The sequence below is a fragment of the Nyctereutes procyonoides genome, unplaced genomic scaffold (assembly GCF_905146905.1).
Source record: "Nyctereutes procyonoides isolate TBG_1078 unplaced genomic scaffold, NYPRO_anot_genome, whole genome shotgun sequence".
Classification (NCBI taxonomy): domain Eukaryota; kingdom Metazoa; phylum Chordata; class Mammalia; order Carnivora; family Canidae; genus Nyctereutes; species Nyctereutes procyonoides.
Genome location: NW_026575047.1, coordinates 54,141,000 through 54,162,014, shown reverse-complemented (window position 1 = coordinate 54,162,014; position 21,015 = coordinate 54,141,000). Strand labels below are relative to the sequence as shown.

General features: G+C 41.2%; 1 protein-coding gene and 1 long non-coding RNA gene across 4 annotated transcripts in view; one reads left to right on the top strand and one right to left on the bottom strand.

The window, feature by feature from the left end:
* LOC129510114 (uncharacterized) overlaps positions 1-8,301 on the bottom strand; it is a 73,679-nt gene extending 65,378 nt beyond the window's left edge. For both annotated transcript variants that reach the window (XR_008664528.1, XR_008664527.1), the window contains exon 1: positions 8,044-8,301. This is a non-coding gene — a long non-coding RNA (uncharacterized LOC129510114). The remainder of the gene's footprint in view (positions 1-8,043) is intronic.
* MTMR10 (myotubularin related protein 10) overlaps positions 5,821-21,015 on the top strand; it is a 58,853-nt gene continuing 43,658 nt past the window's right edge. The window contains exons 1-2 of one of the 2 annotated variants that reach the window (XM_055325991.1): positions 5,821-7,939; positions 8,495-8,555. In XM_055325991.1, coding sequence (XP_055181966.1) covers positions 7,880-7,939; positions 8,495-8,555 — 121 coding nt within the window. In that variant the 5' untranslated portion in view covers positions 5,821-7,879. Of the gene's footprint in view, positions 7,940-8,494; positions 8,556-21,015 lie in introns of those variants that run through there. The other variant, XM_055325993.1, reaches the window with a different exon arrangement.

The following is a 21,015-nucleotide window of genomic DNA, read 5'->3' as shown; positions in this document are numbered from 1 at the left end:
TGCATTTTGGGGGCAGTTAGCTGGCTCATTCGGTACAGCATGCAACTCTTGATCATGGGGTCATTAGTTCAAGCCCTAAACTGGGCGTAGAGCTTACATTTTAAAAATATAAGTTTTTAAAAATGCATTTTAAGGGCACCTGGGTGGCTCAGATTGTTAAGCATCTGCTTTTGGCTTAGGTCTTGATCCCAGGAACCTGGGATCAAGCCCCACATCAGATTCCCTGCTCAGTGAGGAGTCTGCTTCTCCCTCTTCCTCTGCCCCCCTCCCACTTGTGATCTCTTGCTTGCTTTCTCTCAAATTAATTTTTAAAAAATAAAGACTTTTAAAATGCATTTTGCTTGGTACATATTGGAAGAAAGACAAATGAAGTCATCACCCTACTATCTCCAACATGAAAAGATTATTTTAAAGAAATGTTTATTATAAAGGATACAGAAAATCACACAAAACAAATATATGACTTCATTACTTTAAGATGAAAATCTTCATAACCACCACTCATATTAATAGAATTTCCAGCTACCCCAGAAGCTTCAGAAGTTCCAATCTCAAACACCTTCCTTCCCACAAAAATGACCACTATTTACAGTAGTCACTTCCTTGTTGTAAAAACATGACTCTGAACCTAGGTGGCTTAAAACACCTATGTTATTATGTTTATGGACGTTGTGGCTCAGGAATTCAGTCAAGGCACAGAAAAATGCCCCTGATTTATAGTATTTGGTGATTTTCATGGTAAACCCTCCTACCACGACCAATTGCAAGCTACCCATGTGATATCTGAATGTGGAGTTGGGAAAAAATGCTGACAATTGGCTCCTGCAAGCCAGTACAAATGCACTAGAGCACACCACTATTTCTATTTCATAGTATTTGAGCTGGGAAGACTCAGTGTCTGGAGATGATTCAACAACTGGAGGCTGACATCATCTAGAAGCATCTTCCCTTCCCTCACATGCCTGGGGGTGGATTCTGTTTGTCAGCTGGGATCTGAATCTCAGCTAGGATGATCCACCAGAGGATCCATGCATGGTCTCTGCATGTGACCTGGGCTTTCTCACAGCATGGCAGCCTCATAGAAATTAGATTTCTTACATAGTAGTTCAGAGCTTCAAAAGTGAGTGTCCCAGTGAGCCAGGAGGAAATGTCATTGCTTTTTTAGAACTTAGCTTCAGAAGTCATGCAGAGTCACTTTCATTGCATTCTCTTGGTTACAGGTGAGTCACTAAGGCCAGTCCAGATTTGAAGAGAGGAAGGAGTGTTTAGAATTTTGCAGACATGGAGTGTATGGGTGGTGCTGTCAGTTAAGCATCTCTTAGTTTCAGCTCAGGTCATGATCTCAGGGTCCCGAGATTGAGCCCCATGTCTGGCTCTGTGCTCAATATGGAGTCTGCTCAAGATTCTCTCTGCCCCTCCCCTCAAACACACTATCTCTGTCTCTCTCTCAAATAAATAAATAAATCTTTAAAATAAAATTCTGCAGACATGTTTTAAAATCACCACACTTGCATTTCATTATAGCTTCATCACCTGAATGTCCTTTAGCATTATAATTGAGCTTTGCTTGCTCTCTTTTTTCTACTTGCTGACTCTCTCCCATTCCTTTCTCTTTCTTACATCTATCTGTTAAAGAGCATGGGCCATTTGTCTTGCAAAGTTTCCCACAATCTGAATTTTACTAGTTGAATATTCATATGCAGTTTGACATGTTTCACTGTTTCTACAAATTGTCAGAATTTAGAGGCTTACTCAGGGCTTGGATTCAATTCTTTTAGCAAGGCTATTTGGATGGTGTTGCTTCCTCCCTCATGAGGCACATATGTCTATTTGACTCTTTCTGGGGTGTCTGTAGCTGTTGATACTGTTTGACACTATGAATTAAGGTTACTTAATTCATAGGAAGCTAAAAATTATAATAATCTACCCTATGATTTCTTTTTCTTTTATTAGTTAGGATACTTTATAAAGAAATTATTCCTTTCACCTGCTAATTGTTTCATAGTAGTACAGGTCATATCGTACAACAAAGACAATGATTGGCTTTTCCCATTTATTTGCAGGTTTTTAGGATGTTGAATAGGTTACCTATTATCCTGAATGGTGACCAATAGATTGAGATACACACACACACACAATCATTACCTCATGAATTTTAACATATGGATGTGTTTCAATCTCTTGCAATTATCAAGTTCTCACATTTTTCTCCTTGAGTATATTAAATATGTTGCTCCATTTTCTTCCATCATAAAGCATTGCTGCCAAAAACTCTGAGGATAATCTAAATCTCTTTCATCTAAGTCACTTGCTCTTTTTGTCTAGGTACCCAAAGAAATTTGCATTATTATTTTATTTAAAATCCAGTAGTTTTGGGATCCCTGGGTGGCGCAGCGGTTTGGCGCCTGCCTTTGGCCCAGGGCGCGATCCTGGAGACTCGGGATCGAATCCCATGTCGGGCTCCCGGTGCATGGAGCCTGCTTCTCCCTCTGCCTGTGTCTCTGCCTCTCTCTCTCTATCTGTGTGTGTGACTATCATAAATAAATAAAATTAAAAAAAAATCCAGTAGTTTTACAAGAACGTGTCTTAGTGTTGATAATTCTAGGTCAATTTTCTCAGGTGCAAATGTGTCCTCTCAATGCATAGATGCAAATCTTTTTTCTTTTTTAATCTCAAGGAGACTTTCTTGAAGTCTAGTTTGTAGTATTTGTTCTGTTTTCTTATCCCTGCTTCCCTTTTTTTCCCCAGGGACTCCTATTACCTGTATGCTGGATCTCCTTTGCATATCTTCAATATTTGCCATTTTTCTCTCTTCATTGATTTTTTTAAAAAAAACTTCCTCCTCTTTGTCTTCCACTTCTCTTAAGGCATAATCAAATGTGTTTACTAACCCTTGGGTTTCTTTCAGTTTAGTCTTCATTTCCAAAGTATTTTTTTTCTTATTTCTAATTCTATTCCAAATTGGTTAGTTTCATTTTGATTGTTCCTAACTGATTCATATAGTTCGTTCATGTCTCATATCATTTTAGTGTCTTTGAAGTAGTGGGTGTTAGCTTTGATCTTCCCTGTGGGCTTGTCTTTCTGGTATGCTTTTATTATCTGTAGAAGCGCTATTCTTTTTTTTTTTTTTTAAGATTTTATTTATTTATTCATGAGACACACACACACACACAGAGAGAGAGAGAGAGAGAGAGAGAGAGAGAGAGAGAGAGAGGCAGAGAGAGGCAGAGAGAGAAGCAGACTCCTCGCAGGGAGCCCGATGCGGCACTGGATCCCAGATTCCGGGATCACTCCCTGAGACAAGGCAGACGCTCAACCACTGAGCCACCCAGGCGTCCCTAGAAGTGCTATTCTGTTCTTATTCTCTTTCTGTCTATGGTCATCTTCTATGGGATTTGACTTCCATACTTCTCTGTTGCTTATGTGTATGTGAAATGGGTTTTCTTGAACTTTTTGAAGGAGGCAGTTTTCAGGACAGCTTTTCTAATTTCACAAAGAGCCTTTTTCTGTGTTTTTTATTTATTTTTTATTTTTTTATGGTGCAGTATTAACATGTTAAAAGTCAGCTTACTTTTAGAAGCTTTCTGGTCCTTTATTTATTTATTATTTTTTTTTTTTCTGGACCTTCTCTTTCCTTTGTCTCTATCTGGTTCAATTTTGTTTCCATGCCCAGAAGTCTGTCCTCAGTGTTGGCCCCTTTCCTAAGGAAGCCCTGGTTAAGTCAGTTTCAAGAGTTCCTACAGTTATATTGCTCCAATCTCCTCAGACCTTACCATGAGCCCCTCGCACTCCCATGATCTTGGAGATAACAAACACCCCTTCCTATTTCAGCTGCTATTTTCAACTTGACTGGCTGGGCCTTCCAGTGAATGCCTTCTGCTACTCTGGAATTTTCTAGATGCCTCACTGATTTCCTCAGTTGATACCGTAAAGACCTTGTGACTGCTATTGCTATGTTCTCACTTGCCTGTACTGGAGATTATGGGGATACCATTTCACTTAGATTTGGTGTAGATTTCATCTATGGGTTTTGATTTTGCTTTAGAATTGCTTTGCCTGTTTTTATGTGGAGAGCAAACAATAATGTTGCTGTTGCAATGTTTCCAGAATCTCCCCCAAGAAATAGATTTTTTAAATTACTTAATAGTCGTCTTAAAGGCCCACATACCCAGGCAATGGCATAGTTTTGTGGACAGTATATATAACCATGTTTTACTTTTCCCACTTCTTCCACCATTACTTTCTTTTATCTGGACTATTCTAGTAGCTCCCAACTAGTCTCTTGGCTTCTACCATGCTGTACCTCTACAGCAGTAGGAACAATTGTTTTAAAAATATCAGCCAGATTATATCACTGTCAGCTCAAAATATTGCAAATTTTTTTTTCAACTTTCAGGCCCTATGAAATCTGGCCTGTTCTTTGACTTCCTCTTCCAGTGGATTAGGCTGTATCAGCCATATTGGCCTCAAACACACCACGCAGGCTCTCATCTCAGGGCATTTGCACTGCTATGCCCTCTGTCCCCAAGCTTTCCCTTCTGTTTTCCTCCTGGCTTGCTCCCTCACTTCTTTGGTCTCTGCTCAAACGTCATTTTGTCAGAAAGGCCTTCCATGACCACACCTCACCTCCCATCACAAAATAGAAGTCTCATCCTTTTTCCATGTTTTATTTTTCTTCATGGCTCTTATTATGATCTGACATGTTATATATTCATTTTTTTATGTATCATTCTATCTATAATGCCATAAGTAGGAACTTTGTCCTCTTGACCACCTGAACATTTTTTTTTAGCACAAAGGTAGCACTCGATACAAATTTGATAACTGAATGAACATATAAAATACCTAGAATGTAACAGGTATTCAAGAAAGGTTAGCACTTTTTTTCTTTTCATAGGGGAAAGGAAGTGCTCTGTAGGGAATACCAGTATCTATCATGACAGAACCAATAATAGAATAGAATAAAAAAAATAGGAGAATAAAATAGTGGCATTAGAGACAAAAGAAGAAGTAGTCAAAGTATCAGGGAGGTCAGGGCTGAATAGAGGCTGTAAGACTAGTGCTATGGACTGCACTGTGTCCTTCCAAAATTCATATGTTGAAGCCCTGTCCCCCCAGTGTGACTACATTCAGAGATAGGACCTTTAGGAGGTACTTTTTAGTGAGATCATTAAGGGTGGGATCTGGATCCAACGGGATCAGTGCCCTTAAAAGAAGAGATACCAGAGCACATGTGCTTGCTGTGTCTCTCTCTCCCACTCTCTCTCTGCTTTTCCCACCCTTGGGCCTATGAAAACACAGCCAACATTGGCAAGCAAGTCAAAGAGCTCTTAGGAGAAATCTAGCTTGTCTGTACCTTGATCTTAGACTTCCCACCTTCTAGAACTGTGAGAAAGAAATTTCTGTTGTTTGAGCATAGAGTCTGTAATATTTTATTATGGCAGCCCAAGTCAATACAATTAGGTATCTGAAAATGTCATAAAATTTAGTGTTAGGTTAATAACAAATCTGGAAATCAAAGTTTTCTACTTTTCAGTTGTAGGGTCACGTATTAAAGTTGTAGATCCTAAGAAAATCAATATGACAAAACCCAAATCACAAAGTCACTCAAGTATAGAGAAAACCCACATATTGCTTGAAGAGTATTTGTGGAAAAAATATCCATTTTCCCCCAGTGTTGAGACATAATTGACATATACTGTATAAGTTTAAGATATATATATCCCTTGAGTCTCTCAAGGGATATATATATATATATATTTCTGTATAAGTTATATATATATATATATATATATTCTGTATAAGTCAAGATACATAATTGACATATACTGTATAGGTTTAAGATATGTATATATATATCTTATATATATATATATTCTGTATAAGTTAAGATGCATAATGACTTGACTTACATATACTGTGAAATGATTACTACAATAAGTTGAGGGAGCATTCATCATCTTATACAGACACAATAAAGAGAAAGGAAACAAAGATAGCAATTTTCTTGTGATGAGAACTCATAGGATTTACTCTCTTAACAGCCTTCCTATATATATCATACAGCTGTATTAACTATACATTATATCATGCTATACATTACATCCTTAACATTTATGTATCTTGTGACCAAAAGTTTGTATCTTTTGACCACCTTCCTCTAATTCCCCCTCTCATACCCCTGCTTCTGGTTACCACAAATCTGATCTTTTCTGCGTGGATTTTTTTTTTTTTTAATCCAGTTCAGGTAGAAAAATCAGACTATTCATAAAAATTTTTAAATGTATGTACACAAGTGTTTTTAACACCTGTAACCAAATGAACTTAACACTTTAAGTACAACTTCGGTTCCTGAGCAAATGAAATCATTTGTTACCCAGACAAATTAACAAGACAGATCAGTAGGGTTCTGAACCCAGGATAAATTATTTTCAGAGAAAATGCAAACTTCCGAATCTTAAACATTTTTTAATGTTTCAATTAGCATTGTCAGTATGATTGTGATTCATTTGGCCACATCACAGCTTCCTTGTGACATTAGTTATAAAATGCTAGACTAGGGTTTTACTCTTCAAAGCAAAATTAAGTCTCAACTGATCGATTCACCAAAATGATACATCACGAGCCTCCTTCCGCCAAAGACTGCTCCAGTTCAGAGTTAAGAAATGCCCTGTGCTCCATATGCTGAAATTCATCTATCTGTTCCTTGCAATCAATGGGCAGATTATTTGGCCGATAGCCTGCCTACTGAAGGTCCTCACACCGCTAGACCCTCACTCTCACTGGGCTTCTGATCACTTCTCTGCTCATTAGTATCTGTACCTGAGGGGATGGGCAAGAAAAGAAAGGAAGGTAACTTGCTTCCCATCTTCCCCCCACATTACATTTTAATAAGGAGGGCAGAAGCTCATAGCCGACGGTGAGGAGTCTGGCTGGCCCGCCAATGTCACCTGTCAATAATAGTCTGGCGGCCGCGCATCCCACGGAAATCAGCAGTCCGCTTGGCTGGTGGGACATCCCGGCCTCAAAGCTTTGCGGAAAGACAGCAGACGGGAGGATGGAAGAAAATCTTCCCCGCTCGTGGGACCTTTAAGAGAGCTTTATCACATGAGTACAGAGAGCACAGGGCGTTTGATCCTGGTCACTGCTGGCCGCACCTGTCCTCTCCCCCAGCGGGTCCCTCGCACGCTGGGTGCGCGAGGTGACTGAGTCCAGGGCACCAGAGTCCCCTTCCCCAGTCCCCCGGGCTCCTCCCGACGACTTAAAACCCGCAGTGACCGCGCAAGCTGGGTGACGAACGAGGAGCAGCGCAAGCAGCTGTCCCAGGAAAAGAGAGAGCGCGGAGCAGCCGCGAAGGACAGGGATCCGAGCCCAGGTCGCCGGCCCCCTCCGGCCTCAGCCGTGACCCCCGCGGGCCGCCGTAGGTCCCCGCGGCGCGTCGTGATCCCCGCGGGCCGCCGTAGCACCGCCGTACCCCGGCTGCGCTGCCAAGATGGCCGCCGCGCCCCGCTCCCCCCGGCGCCCTCGCTGAGGTCCCGGCGGCAGGCGGGCAGCGCAAGCCGTGCCTCCCGGCACCAGCGCGGCCTAGAGGCCGGGAGCGGCCGGCCGCCGGCCTCGCGCGCACCGTCTCTCGGGGCGGGGCGCCGGGCCCCTTCCGGGGATGGGCTCCGGCGCCGGAGTCGACCCGACTTGGCCCCGGCTCCTCCCCGCTCGGGCGGGCGCTCCGCGGTGTCCCCGCCCGTCAGTCCGCCCGGCCGGGGTGGCCGCAGACGGGGCCTGGGCGGCCGCACCGGGAGCTCCGACCCCGGGGCGTCGGGAGGCGTAGGCGCTACCGCTGGCGGGCGGTGGGACCCGGCCAGAGCGAAAAGGCGGCGACACCATGTTCTCCCTCAAGCCTCCCAGACCCACCTTCAGGTCCTACCTCCTGCCGCCGCCGCAGGTAAACAACCCTCTCCTCGGAGCTTCCGGGGAGGCTCCCCGGGTCCCCGGGTCCCCGGGTCCCCAGCCGCGGGGTTGCCGGAGCCCCAGCGGCGGGAAACGCACCTTCTCGGGAGCCCCCACTGGCTCGGTGGAAACTTGTATAACTTCTCCGCAGCCATTCTCTGCCCCGAGACCTGTGCTCCGTAGTTTGTGCGTTGAGACTCAAGGGAGCGAGCGTTTGGGGTTGGATTTCTGTAGTACTGCGCCTGGCAGTCGTCCGCGCTGTGGCCGCCAGCAGGATTGTATCGCCCGTGGGCATCCGGTGGAGGAGGCCACCTGTCCTGACGGGAACACCTGGGAGCGGCACCGGCAGTTTGCATGCTCTTGTGGGACTTCCAGTCGATAATGCACAGATCTTTAATAAAAGATCTAGTAAAACATGTGAAAGATTTTAAGGGGGCGGGGGAAATAGGTGTCTGTTGTGTGTGTCATCGCTTAGAAAACAAAAGTTGCTTTAGTATCTCACGGGGGAGGAAAAGTTTTGAGCCTGATTTACTTTGCTAATGTATTTCAGACTGACGATAAGATTAATTCGGAACCGAAGATTAAAAAACTGGAGCCAGTCCTTTTGCCAGGTAAACATCAGAGTTTCAACAGATTCTTCAGCAGTGTGTTCTGGTTCAAGATCATTCTACCAACTAGTACCATGGGGTTAACTTCCCCCTTGTATTTATTTTAAACTTTATCCGGTTAAAAATCTAACTACAGGGCAGCCCCGGTGGCCCAGCCGTTTAGCGCCGCCTTCAGCCTGGGGTGTGATCCTGGAGACCGGGGATCGGGTCCCTTGTCGGGCTCCCTGAATAGAGCCTGCTTCTCCCTCTGCCTGTGTCTCTGCCCCCCACCCCTCTGTGTGTGTGTGTGTGTGTCTGTCATGAATAAATAAATAAAACCTTAAAAAAAATTTAACCACTGAGATGGCAGAAAAATTTGGTTAGAACTAAACAACAGCAACAAAAAAGTAGTGATTAATTGGTGTTTGTCCTCGAAAATGTAAGCACCCTAGAAAGCTGTCAAGAATATCAGTACCTCGTTTCTTTTTTTGTCTCCTGAAATGTTCATTTTTAAAGCAATCATTATTTGGTTAGGTAGTGAGAGTACTCTTTGCCCTTCATGTCTGCAACTTCATGCGTTAATGATTAATAGATCATCATTTTAATAGTATGAAAAGCAACTTTTATTATGTTTGGGTCTCTATACCAATAACAAAGCATAGTGAACTTTGAATTACTTACTTGGCAATCGTTTTTTTGGAAGGTGTCAGCTGTGTTTGCAAATTTACTTGTTTCTGTTTAGAATAGGGTTTCCCAACAGAGCTTCTGTTGATGTTTTGGGCCTGATAGTTTTTTGTTACAGGGACTGTCCCATGCATTGTAGGTTATTAAGCAGTATCCCTGGCCTCTACCCACCAGACACCAGTAACTCCCTTCTCCACCTCCTAGTTGTGACCACCAAAATGTCTCCAGATGTTGCCAAAACTTATTATTAATTTTTTGCCTCTAGGAGCAAAATCTTCTCCCAGTGGAGAAGCACTGGTTTAGAACAAAATTTACTTGAGAACACCTTAAGAGGTAGAGGTAGGAATTGGTGATTGATAGTTGTTTAGTTTTAAAGCATCTAAAATATTATTTGATATATATATATATATATATCTATATTTTAAAGATTTTATTTATTTATTCATGAGAGACACACAGAGAGAGAGGCGGGCTCCATGCAGGGAGCCGGATGTGGGACTCGATTCCGGGACTCCAGGATTACGCCCTGAGCCGAAGGCAGACGCTCAACTGCTGAGCCACCCTTGCGTCCCTTAATTGATATTTTGAATTGTATAACAATACTATGATTGTTGGGGGGAGTAGCCAGATACTTAGGAAAGCCTGTTTTAAACCTGGAATCTAATCAAATATCAATTTGTGTGGCTACCCTCAGCATTTAAAAATCTTAGTCATTACTTAATGCTAAATCTAGTAAAACGATTAGAACTTTATAGGTAGTAATTGAACAAATATGGAAACTTTAAATTTTGTGCTTTAAAATTTTAAATGTTGGGAAGCCCTGGGTGGCTCAGCGGTTTAGTGCCGCCTTCAGCCGGGGCTGTGATCCTGGAGACGTGGGATCGAGTCCCACCTCCGGCTCCCTGCACGGAGCCTGCTTCTCCCTCTGCCTGTGTCTCTGCCTCTCTCTCTGTGTCTCTCATAAATAAATAAACAAAATCTTTAAAAATAAAATAAAATTTTAAGTGTTAAGCAGGAACAAATATTACAGTCAATCTGTGGTTCAATATTATGGATGCTAACTCTTAAAAATTGTTTTTAGACTTTATTATGAGAGTCATTATAAATATTTTGGCTTTATTTTGCTAATGCTTTTCATCAGACCAGTGTGTACTAAATAATCCTTTGTACTTTGAACAATAGAATTAGTATGTAACCTTTACTCCCTGTGCCTACTTGTTTGAGCCTTAGTCACCCCAGGCATTTAAGAGTCAGCTGTGGGAAAAAGTACTCATCTTGAGTGCCTGGGAGCTATTGAACTTTGGCCTCCTTTACTTTGTCTGAATAAGGCCCTCTTCTGATGTTATGATTTAACATTAATAAACAACAGGTCTTAGGGACAAATGATAGTGCTTGATTTCTTTAGGATTGACTTTTATATTTAAGATATGCTTACAAAAGTGTCACTGAATATCAGTGGGTTTGTAGAACTTCACACTGATGGAGGAGTATCCTTTCTGTAGAATTCACTAAAAACTGACCTTTCTACTAAAAAGTCAGAGTTTTCTGGGGGAAGATAAGAACTTATTTACTGACTGGAAGTGGTTTATGTGTCCTAGAAAGGGCAGCTAAATCTAGATATTGTGGTTTGTGTTACTTTTTCTTGCACTGGCTCTGGGTATGCAAACATGATGGCTCTGCTACCCTGGATTTTGTTTGCAGCTAACCTGTTTCTTAAAAAAACATTTAGCCAATCCTCAATGAATGTGTCTTTTGCCTTTCTTCCTCATCCCTTCTGTTCTTCTTGGCCTTCCCACACACTCCCCAGTTTCCGCCTATCAGGCACCCCATTTTGGTCTGTTTCCTGCTTTCCCTCTTGAGTCGTGTGTCTGACTAGCAACCTCTGTTGCTCCTCCTTTGGCTTGCATCCTACTGCTCTGCTGGTGAAATCTGGAAGACAGGTGGAAAGTGACTGAGGCATTGGTGACCTAAGGACCTGGGCTAGGTGACGGTTTTTACTAAGAGGGCTTAATAATAGAGTTCTTGCCATAGTTATATCAGAAATCAAGAGGAAACTTGGCCAGATCCTCTGTGGCTTTACACAGGCACATGAACAAGAAGTAATTGTTCAGAGATCTAGTATTGATGTTATTTATGCTTTGGGATTCAAGGGTTCAAGCATATCCTACTTTAGTTGCCCAAAGTTTGAGTTTTTACAAGTAGATGAAAATTAGACATGAAATGAATTGTTTGTGTATAGTTACTGTGTGTTCCTTTGGAACTTAAAAAGGGTAAATTTAAAATGATCCTTGTTTCTTATTAAGTGAAGAAAATAAAAGAAACTGGTCATTTAATTTAGACTGTGCTTTATGTTAGTAATTTTCAATTAGCCTGGTTCATGAACCTCCTTGAGATGGAGGTTGTACCTAATTCAGCCTTGTGGCCTTGATGTCTAGCATAGTGCATTGAGATGCTGATAGCGTGAATGACTGAAAGAACTCCTCAGAACACCAGCTTGAATTGTTAACCATAGCCATGTGCACACGCAGACAGACCGGCTCTCTGATTCAGTAGTAGAAGACTGTACTATTTTATGCCTTGTGTCTCTGCTGTCTCCCAGAGCCACACTTCTTAAGAGAATTATTATCTAAGCCTAGAATTGAGATATAATACCCTGTCAAAGCAGCTAGCTTTGCCTGGGCTTTCTCTCCCGTTTTCCCATCATTACAGAAATCTTATTGTTTTAATGATTATATTGTATATGTGTAAAATCAAATCCTTTTGAAAATAGGGAGAGTTTGAATTTTTAAATGCATGTGTGTTCATATATGTTCCAGCATGTATTTGTTAGGGCGAGTACTACCAGACTATCTTCATATAGGTTTTGGGGAGGTGAGGCAGAAGGAGAGGGAAAGAGAATCTGGGCATGAAGCCTAATGTGGGACTCGGTCTTAGAACCCTGAGATCATGACCTGAGCTGAAATCAAGAATTGGACGCTTAACTGACTGAGCCACCCAGGCGCCCCAGACCATGCTCATATCTTTTTTCAGATAGCTGCTGGACTGGTGAAGCAGTTTACTGAGGATCTGGGCTGGGTGCCTGGCTCTGTGCTAGATGGAGAAAGTGCTAGAGGAGTAGTGTGCCTGAATCACAGCAAAGCCTGCGGACAGGTAGAAGATAGTGATCTGTATCACTATTTCCCAAGTCTGATTGGCATCAGACCCAGATGGAGTTTTTACCAGCCCTTGGTCAAATTGAGAAAATCAAGAAAAATGCAGCTTTTCTCCCACAGGGCTGAGTTGACTTAAAGGATTATCCTGTATTCTGAGATTTTGTCCTTCCCGCTTTCCTGGTGTAGATATGTTCTATGTTAAATGATGGTAATAGTAGCTATGGCTTTAAAGAAGGTTTTAAGTTAGCAAAATAAAAGGTTAAGAACTCTGTATTGGTTGCCTGAATCAGGTAGTATACCTCATTTGTGGAATCAGAACTAGAAACTATTGATGAGGTTTTTATAATCTCATAGAATTTTTTTTAGATTTATTTATTTATTTTAGAGAGAGAGAGAGAGCGCGTGCACAGGTGGGAGGGGCAGAGAGAGAAGGCGAGAGAATCCCAGGCCGACTCCACGCTGACCACAGAGCCCATTGTGGGGCTAGATCACAGGGCTCTGAGATCATAACTTGAGTCAAAACCAAGAGTTAGATGCTTAACGGACTGTACCACCCAGATGCTCCTCATAGGTACAATTTATTGAGCATTTACACAGAAAACATCAGGAATTTTGTCTGCCTAAGTGTCTTTTCACTTTTTCTGAAAAACTGTACCCTCTATCTTTTGATGCATTGATCTTCCCCATCCCCACACCACCTTGGATTCTAGTGTGGCCAGCAAGGATAACAACCCACCCCCAGACTGCAAAAATGAGCACAGTTCTGCCTCCTGATATTTTCAGATCGGTACCAAGGGAAGAGAGCGCTTTTTGGTAATTATGCCCGTGACCATAGCTCCAGAAAACCTGCCCCAAAGAGTAAAGTCACATGTTTTAGAGGCAGAGGCACAATACTGAGGGGGTACTTCTAAAGGTTCAAGCTCCTGGGCTCTATTTCCTTGAAATCTAGCTAACAGAAAAGCCACAGAATTCTTTTTGTAAGCTGTAGGCACACTTTTGATACTTTCAATTAAAATCCTTATTTAATACATAGCTTTCAGGTTACTCTTCATTTCTTCTTGTGCCAGGTGAGAAAACTATAGTTGCACATGTGAAATAACTTGCACAGTATTGCACAGCTTGCAAGGGCAGGCCCGAATTCTGAGCCTGACTCCCAGGCTATGCCTTTAACCAGTAAGCAGCAGGGCCTACCTGACCACACTGGTGACATTAGGGTACAGATTTATGCTTTGGAACTGGAGAGAGGGTGGATTGGATATCTGCCTAGAAGTTCTTTAGTGAGGTAAAAAGAGTTCTGTCCTTGGCTGTACCCTTTCCACAGCAGTGACAGATTTTGACCCAACTTGAGGAGCAACTTTTAATTTTAGCTGCCAGAAAATGGACTGCCCTGGGAGGCAGTGGACTTCCTGTTGCTGGCTGTGCCGAAGCGGAGGCTGGTGAAATGCCAGCGGCTTTGTGGTGAGGTTGGGAGATTTGCAGTAAGTGGGCTTGTTGGCCTTTTCTCTCTTCTAACTCTTTGATGGGATCTTGTTAAGGATCTGCCAGGTAGAAGGGAGAATGGCTTGAAACACTGTGGCTAACAGTAATGAGTTGATTGTTCCATAGGTATTGAATGCATGGTCCACACTGTCTGGTGGAGGAGTAGAAAGCTAAAAGAAAAGTTGGTGTCCGGCCCTCAGAGAGTTTTAGTTCATTGGGGGAAATGCTTCAGAAGAGCAGAGGTTGTGAGGGCTCAGAGGAAGGTCACCAAAGTGAAATTTGGGGCTGAGGGAGTTGTCAGGAAATGACTTCTGCTGGGCATCTCGAGTGCCTCCTGAGCCTCAGCTACTGTGCTAAGGCTGTGTGTTGGCTCAGCTCTTTCCCCCTTGCCATCTGTAATGCCAGCAGCACTTTCAGCATTGAGATTAACTGTTAGGTCGATAATGAATGCACTCATTGTCAGAGTCTTTTGTAATTGGATCAGAAAAGCATACGACCCGAGCCATCTGGAAAATGAAAATAGCTATTGTTGAGTAGATGTCCTGTTTATTTTTTACATATTCACTGTTTAGATCATTTATGTACTGTTCTTGTTTTCTGCCTCACTAATTCGTATTTCCTCACTGGCATGGTAAATCCCTTACAGGTAGATGTTCTCTTTTGGGTGTTTAACATTTTGTGTTGTTTTTTAATACCTTTTTGTAGATCGACTTTAGAGATGATTATAGACTGATTTTTTTTTGTAGTATTTTAATTCATACCTATGTTGCTTTTAAAAGCCCAGAAGGATGTGTAACTCCATTTTGGAGCTGTGAAGCAGGTAACCATCATGTTTATCCCTCCCCTAGAGAGCCTTCAGAGCTGTCCTTAGGCTGCCACTGCTGTTCCGTGGGCCAGCATTTTGTTGCTCGCTTCCTCATTTCTGACCATCAGTCTCTCTGCACCTTAGCTCCTACTCAGAATCTCTGCCATGAATTTATACGTGTAAATCCTGCTTACCCAAGATAAAAATCCGAGTTCTGTAACCTCTGCAATTTGCCAACACTCCACCTTGCTTACCTGTGCCCTGTTTTCCAGTGTTGATACCTGCTTCAGTCTCTCTGGTTCCTTTCTCTCTCCCAGGTGCCCGGTTCCTTATTTAGGACTTTATCACTGTTGTTATCACATGTCCTATGTCAGTCCCCTTCTCCCTTCAAGATTTCCTTCTAGTTTCTTCACAGCGTCTGCACTTCTAACCCTCCTTCAGCCCGCATTGTGTGTGGCACTTACTGGACATGCTCCTTGATTACAGGCTTTTTTGTATAGTGTGACCTGCAAAATTAGACCCTTGGTACCCATGATGGCTTCAGACATTTTGTGTTTGTCTTCTATGCAGTTTCACCCTCCCTTAATAATTTTTAGGCCATTTTAATTCCTGAATTTATCTACAACTAGGGTGACACCTGGTCCCACTTTGCCTGTGAGTGTCGTGGTATTAGTGCTGAAAAGTCTCGCATGTTGAGAATCCGCTCAGTTCCAGACGGCCAGTCACCATATGTAAAGCCGTATATTGAATTACCCTTTTGGCCTAAACATATTTCATAGGTTAGTTAGCCACTGTATACAGTAAGGCTTTGTCTGAAGCTGTTTTCCAAGCTAAAATGTATGGGGAAATGTATTTTTATTCATCAACCACTTTTTTATTGACTTTGTAAATGTGTAAGGCATTACGAAAGGTAACACAACAGGAGTTTTTGGTTCTCTGGAAGTTAAAAACTATCTTAGTTATACCATTTTTGGAGATTTATTAATTTTAATTATATTTCATTATTTATTTTTATCGGTGGAAGGGTCTTGAGAAAACAAATTTTGGTGATTTCTTGATTCCTTCCCAGGTTGTAATAGAAACTCCTGACCCATCATCTGATTTAGCTAGCTTTTTCTGTGGTGCTTTTTGCTTACCCTACAGTGAAACAAATTTCCTACTTTATCTTCCATGAGGCTTCCCTATGGCTTCCCTCCAGAGCTGTGCTGGAAAGTGCTTGGTGGTGAAAATCCTCCCACGGGGGCTGATTGCAGGCTGTCCACTTGCGGGCACAGAGCTGGGGATTGAGGGTGTCGGGGGAGGAGGAACTGGAGGTTCTCATGAGCCAGTGCAAGGCTGACACAGCCCTGCTTTGCCACCTGACTAGCATAGGAGTACAGTCTCTGGGAAAACTTCATGGTCTTTTGGAGTTTTGAAGCTTTTGTTAGGTGTTTTCTTTCTTAGGGCTTTCTAATTTCAAATGCAGCAAGGACTGTCTCAGTACTCCTCTATGTTTCTGTTCTCTCTAGGAAGAGGCCATTTGTTTGTTTGTTTGTTTTCCCTTTCCTGTCTGTAAGCTAGTGTTCTGGCTCACAGAATTGCAGTACTTGCAGTAGCTGCAACAGCTCCTACCCAGTGTTACTGCTTTATTATGGAATATGAGCAGAAAATGATTATGAGAGCTGATAGCCGTGCTACATGATCCAAATATTTTAAAGACTGGTTCCATGTGAACATAATTTAGTGTTATCAAGTAAACCTCAAGCCAGGTTAACTTGACATTTACTTAATTATATGCTTAATAATAAGACCCAAACAGAGCATCTCTCCAGAAGTGCCCTCCTTTTCATCCTCCCCTCCATCCCACCTAACTTCTCTTCATCTCCCAAGGGCTCATTCCCATTTTCCCCTCTCAGCATTGTGTGATGCTTCAGTTGCCCTAAAAGACCATAGCCCAAAGAGTCCCTATTCAACTTTTGTTGTTGTAGTTACTTTTATATTTCTTGTCCAGTTTTTTCTCAGTTTTATTTTTAAATAAACTTGGATTCATAAAACAGTTAAATAAACTCATGTTAAATATCTTACCTGACATTGTTAAATTTAGCTAAATTAAGAAATTAGCTATTCTATTAACTAAACTTCAACTTTTATTCACATTTCCCTTGTTTTTCCACTAATGTCCATTAGCTATTCCAAAATGCCATCAGGGGTACCATAGTGTATTTAGTTATTATGTCTTCTTAGCGTCTTTAGTCTGATAGTTTCTCTATTTTTACTGATGGACTGATGAATTCTTGCATATTGGTGCCTGCATCCTTTTGAAATGTCCTCCCTCCACTATCTCCTTCCTTACTTTCTGGCATTCTGGAACTACCAGAGACTCCCTATTCATGCTGAGTTGTCTCTGCTGCGGCCCTGGAAATAGCTGTTTCTACAAGGATCCCAGGTTTCTGTCATTGGAGAACGACACACCAAGATCTGTGTGCTGAATGTGTTTTGTTGCTGGGGTGTCACTGCTTTTAGGCCTGTAGGGGCCAGAGTAGAAGATATGTACCTGTATTACTGACTCACATATATACACATCTCTTTATGTTTCTGTATCTATCTGAATTTATATAAAAGTTCTTAAAGAGGGGATCCCTGGGAGGTGCAGCAGTTTGGCGCCTCTGCCTTTGGCCCAGGGCTCAATCCTGGAGACCCGGGATCGAATCCCACGTCGGGCTCCCGGTGCGTGGAGCCTGCTTCTCCCTCTGCCTGTGTCTCTACCTCTCTCTCTCTCTCTCTGTGACTATCATAAATAAATAAAAATTAAAAAAAAATCTTTAAAAAAAAAAAGTTCTTAAGAAACCATGTCAAGCTGTTTCTCTGTAAAGTATCAGGCAGTAAATGTTTTGAACTTTGAAGGCAATAAAGTCTCTGTTGCAAGTACTCAGCTCTGCCTTTGTCCCCTGAAAGCAGTCATAGACAATACACAAATAAATGGATATGTTTCAGTAAGTTTTTTACATAAACCAGGGCTAGACTTGGTCCATTGGCTGTGTTCAGCCAACCCCTGGACTCATTAAATGCATTCTCCTTTTTGTCTCATTATCACTGCATTCAGGGGCTTGACATTTTACATTTGTGCCATTAGTTAAGAGGATCACATTACTAGAGAAGGAGGGCTGTCCTTGAGTGTGTGCATCATAAATACAATTGGCTGATGGTACTATGAGGCCGCCACGCCCTATCTCACAAGACCTCCATCTCTTTTCATTACCATGTCTTCTCCAATTCTCAGGAATCTAAAACAGGCCTGTGGTATGGCTTTTTTTTTTTTTTGAGTAAACTTTTGAGTATAACATACATAAGAAATATATATATGAATCTTTAAAGTTACAACTGAATGAATTTTTGTAGCATTGTTTTGAGAGTCCTTGGGTTGATGAGTTTGCTAGTTAAGTGGCACAGCCTGAAATGATATAGGTTATACTTGATGAATCAGTAGTTGTAGTATGAAGTCAGTGTTACAGGAGTATGACATCTAACTGTGAATGTGAATAATAATTTAGATGGTATTTTTTTTCTTTCAAGTTAAGCTAAGGTTTCTTGGTGGGAAGAAGGGTTGAGTATTCACTAGCCCACATTCTGCTAATTGGGACGCATTGGGTTCAAAGAGCTATATGGAAGATTTAAATTTTATGTATTTAAATTATTTGATGAATAATTCATTTGATGAATATATATTTTTGTCATTTAAAATTTTTTTCTCATCAGAATCCAGTTAAGACTAGTACTTTGAATCTTTAATTCAGTTTTGGTGCTTACTATTTCTAGATACAGTATATTTAATTTTATGTAAGCATAGAGAAACAAATAGTGGATTTGAGATCAGAACACCTGGTTATAAGTTGAAAATTTACTTCTTACTATTTTTTAAATCTCAGGAAAGTGATATAACTTCTTTGGGTCCAAGTCTCTTATTTCTCACACCTTATGGGTTGTTGTAAAAATCAAATAGGAAAAATGTTGAGAAACTCTGATTGGTATATTTTATAACTCCGTATGTGTGTATAGGGAAGCATAACAATTCCCGTGCCTTTTTTCTGACTTCATGTGAGTGTACCCATTAGCCTATCTCCTTACCCTCTTGGATAAGGTGTAAGCGTAATATGACCTGCTTGGTCATATTAAATTTGTGATTTCTATACCACCTTCTCTTCTATTGGTGGTATTTGCCTGGTGAACTAGGGAACAGAGAAGTGATTTAATTTGTTCACATCTTCAACACTCATTTAATAGGCACCTACCTTGTGCTAGACATTTGTCTAGGAACTGAAATTTCAGCATTTAGGAAAAATCAGTCCACCTTCTACCCTCATGAAGCATATGACCATGAGGGTGGGACAGGTAGTGATTTAAATATATATATAAAACTGTAGCTGTATAAATGCTAGCAATTATAAGTATATGATGCTAGGATTGAGGAATTTAATCCAGGCAGGGAGATTTTTTAAAAAAAAAGAAAAGGAATTTCTGAAAAAGTGATTAGGCTAAGGGAAAATATTCTGGGAAATGGGAACAACATGTGCAAAGACCCCATCCAGTGAAAGCAGTATGAGCCTTAGGCATTATCAGGGCACTGTGATGTGAGGGTGAGGAAGATAGTAGCAAAGAGCAAGGTCACAGGTCATGTGAAGCAGGCTTGTCTTCAGTATGGAAAATTACTCAAATGATTTAAGCTGAGAATTTGACATGAGTAAATTTGAATTGAATCATCAAGTAAATGGTAGGTTGCTGTTCTTAAAATAATTTTGTGTATTTTTAAGAACTTTGAATAAGGGACGCCTGAGTGGCTCAGTGGTTGAATGCCTGCTTTTGCCTCAGGGCATGATCCTGGATTCCTGGCATCCAGTCTGGCGTCCCGCTCCTTGCATGGAGCCTGTTTCGCCCTCTGCCTGTGTGTCTGCCTCTCTCTGTCTCTGTCTCTCATGAATGAATAAATAAAATCTTAAAAAAAAAAAAAAGAACTTTGAATAAAAGTTGTTATTGCAACTCAAATTTATTATAACAGTTTTATTGAGAGAAAGGATCATTTTGAGACTGTAGTTGCTTTCTTGAATTGGTAGGTATCTGGGGCTTATCAGCAAACAGGTCCTATCCACTACTGTTAAGGTTTTTATGATAAATATAGATGAAGTAGATGAAATACCCTCACTTTTCTACCATTGACCCTGAAGGACAGATTGCTTAAAAATGTCCATGGGTCTAATTGAGTTTTAGATCTTGAAATTAAGGTTTATTTTAATGAAGACCACACTTTAAATAAATTATTCCTTTCAAGGCACATTATATTATTATTATTATTTACTTATTTTTTATTGGAGTTCAATTTGCCAACATATAGCATAACACCCAGTGCTCATCCCATCAAGTGCCCCCCTTAGTGCCCGTCACCCAGTCACCCCCACCCCCCCCCCTTTCTACCACCCCTTGGTTCGTTTCCCAAAGTAGGAGTCTCTCATGTTCTGTCTCCCTTTCTGATATTTCCCACTCATTTTTTCTCCTTTCCTCAAGGCACATTATAAATTTTGTTTTGACCTCTCACTTTTTTTAATCTGCCCTTTTAACTCTAAAACTATATTTTAAAGTTTTGTTGCCAAGTAAGTTATAATTTGGGTAGAGAGAGAAACTCACTTTGGCTTTATGGAATATACCCTATTTTAAGATTTTTTTTCTAAATTCAATTTATTTAAATTAAAAAACAAAAACCCAAACCACCCATTCCTCCCATCCTCCACCTCTGGCAAACACTAAGTAGTTTTCTGTGTCTAAAACCTTGGGTTGTTTTTGTTTGTTCTTTTTTGTTCGTTTTTTAGATTCCACATATAAGAGAGATTATACGGTATTTGTCTGACAGATTTCAGTTAGCATTTAATGCTCCCAAGGTACATCCATGTTGTCGCAAATGGCAAGATTTCATTTTCTTTTATGACTGAATAATATTCCGTGTGTGTGAGTGTGTGTGTGTGTACCTGCCATGTTGTCTCTATCCATTTATCCATTGGTGGACACTTAGTTGTTTCCATATTTTGACTATTGTAAATAATTCTGCAGTGACATATGGGTGCATATATTTTTTTCATGTTGTTTTAATTTTCTTTGGATAAATACCCACAAGTGGAATTGTTGGATCATATCATAGTTATGTTTTTAATTTTTGAGGAACTTTATTCTGTTTTCCAGTGTCTGTACCAATTTACATTCCCACCAACAGTGTGAGGATTGCCTTTTTTCCACATCCTGGCCAACAGTTGTTATTTCTAATCGTTTTGATAATAGCCATTGCAACAGGTGTGAGGTGATGTTTCATTGTACTTTTTGATTTTCATTTCCCTGACGATTA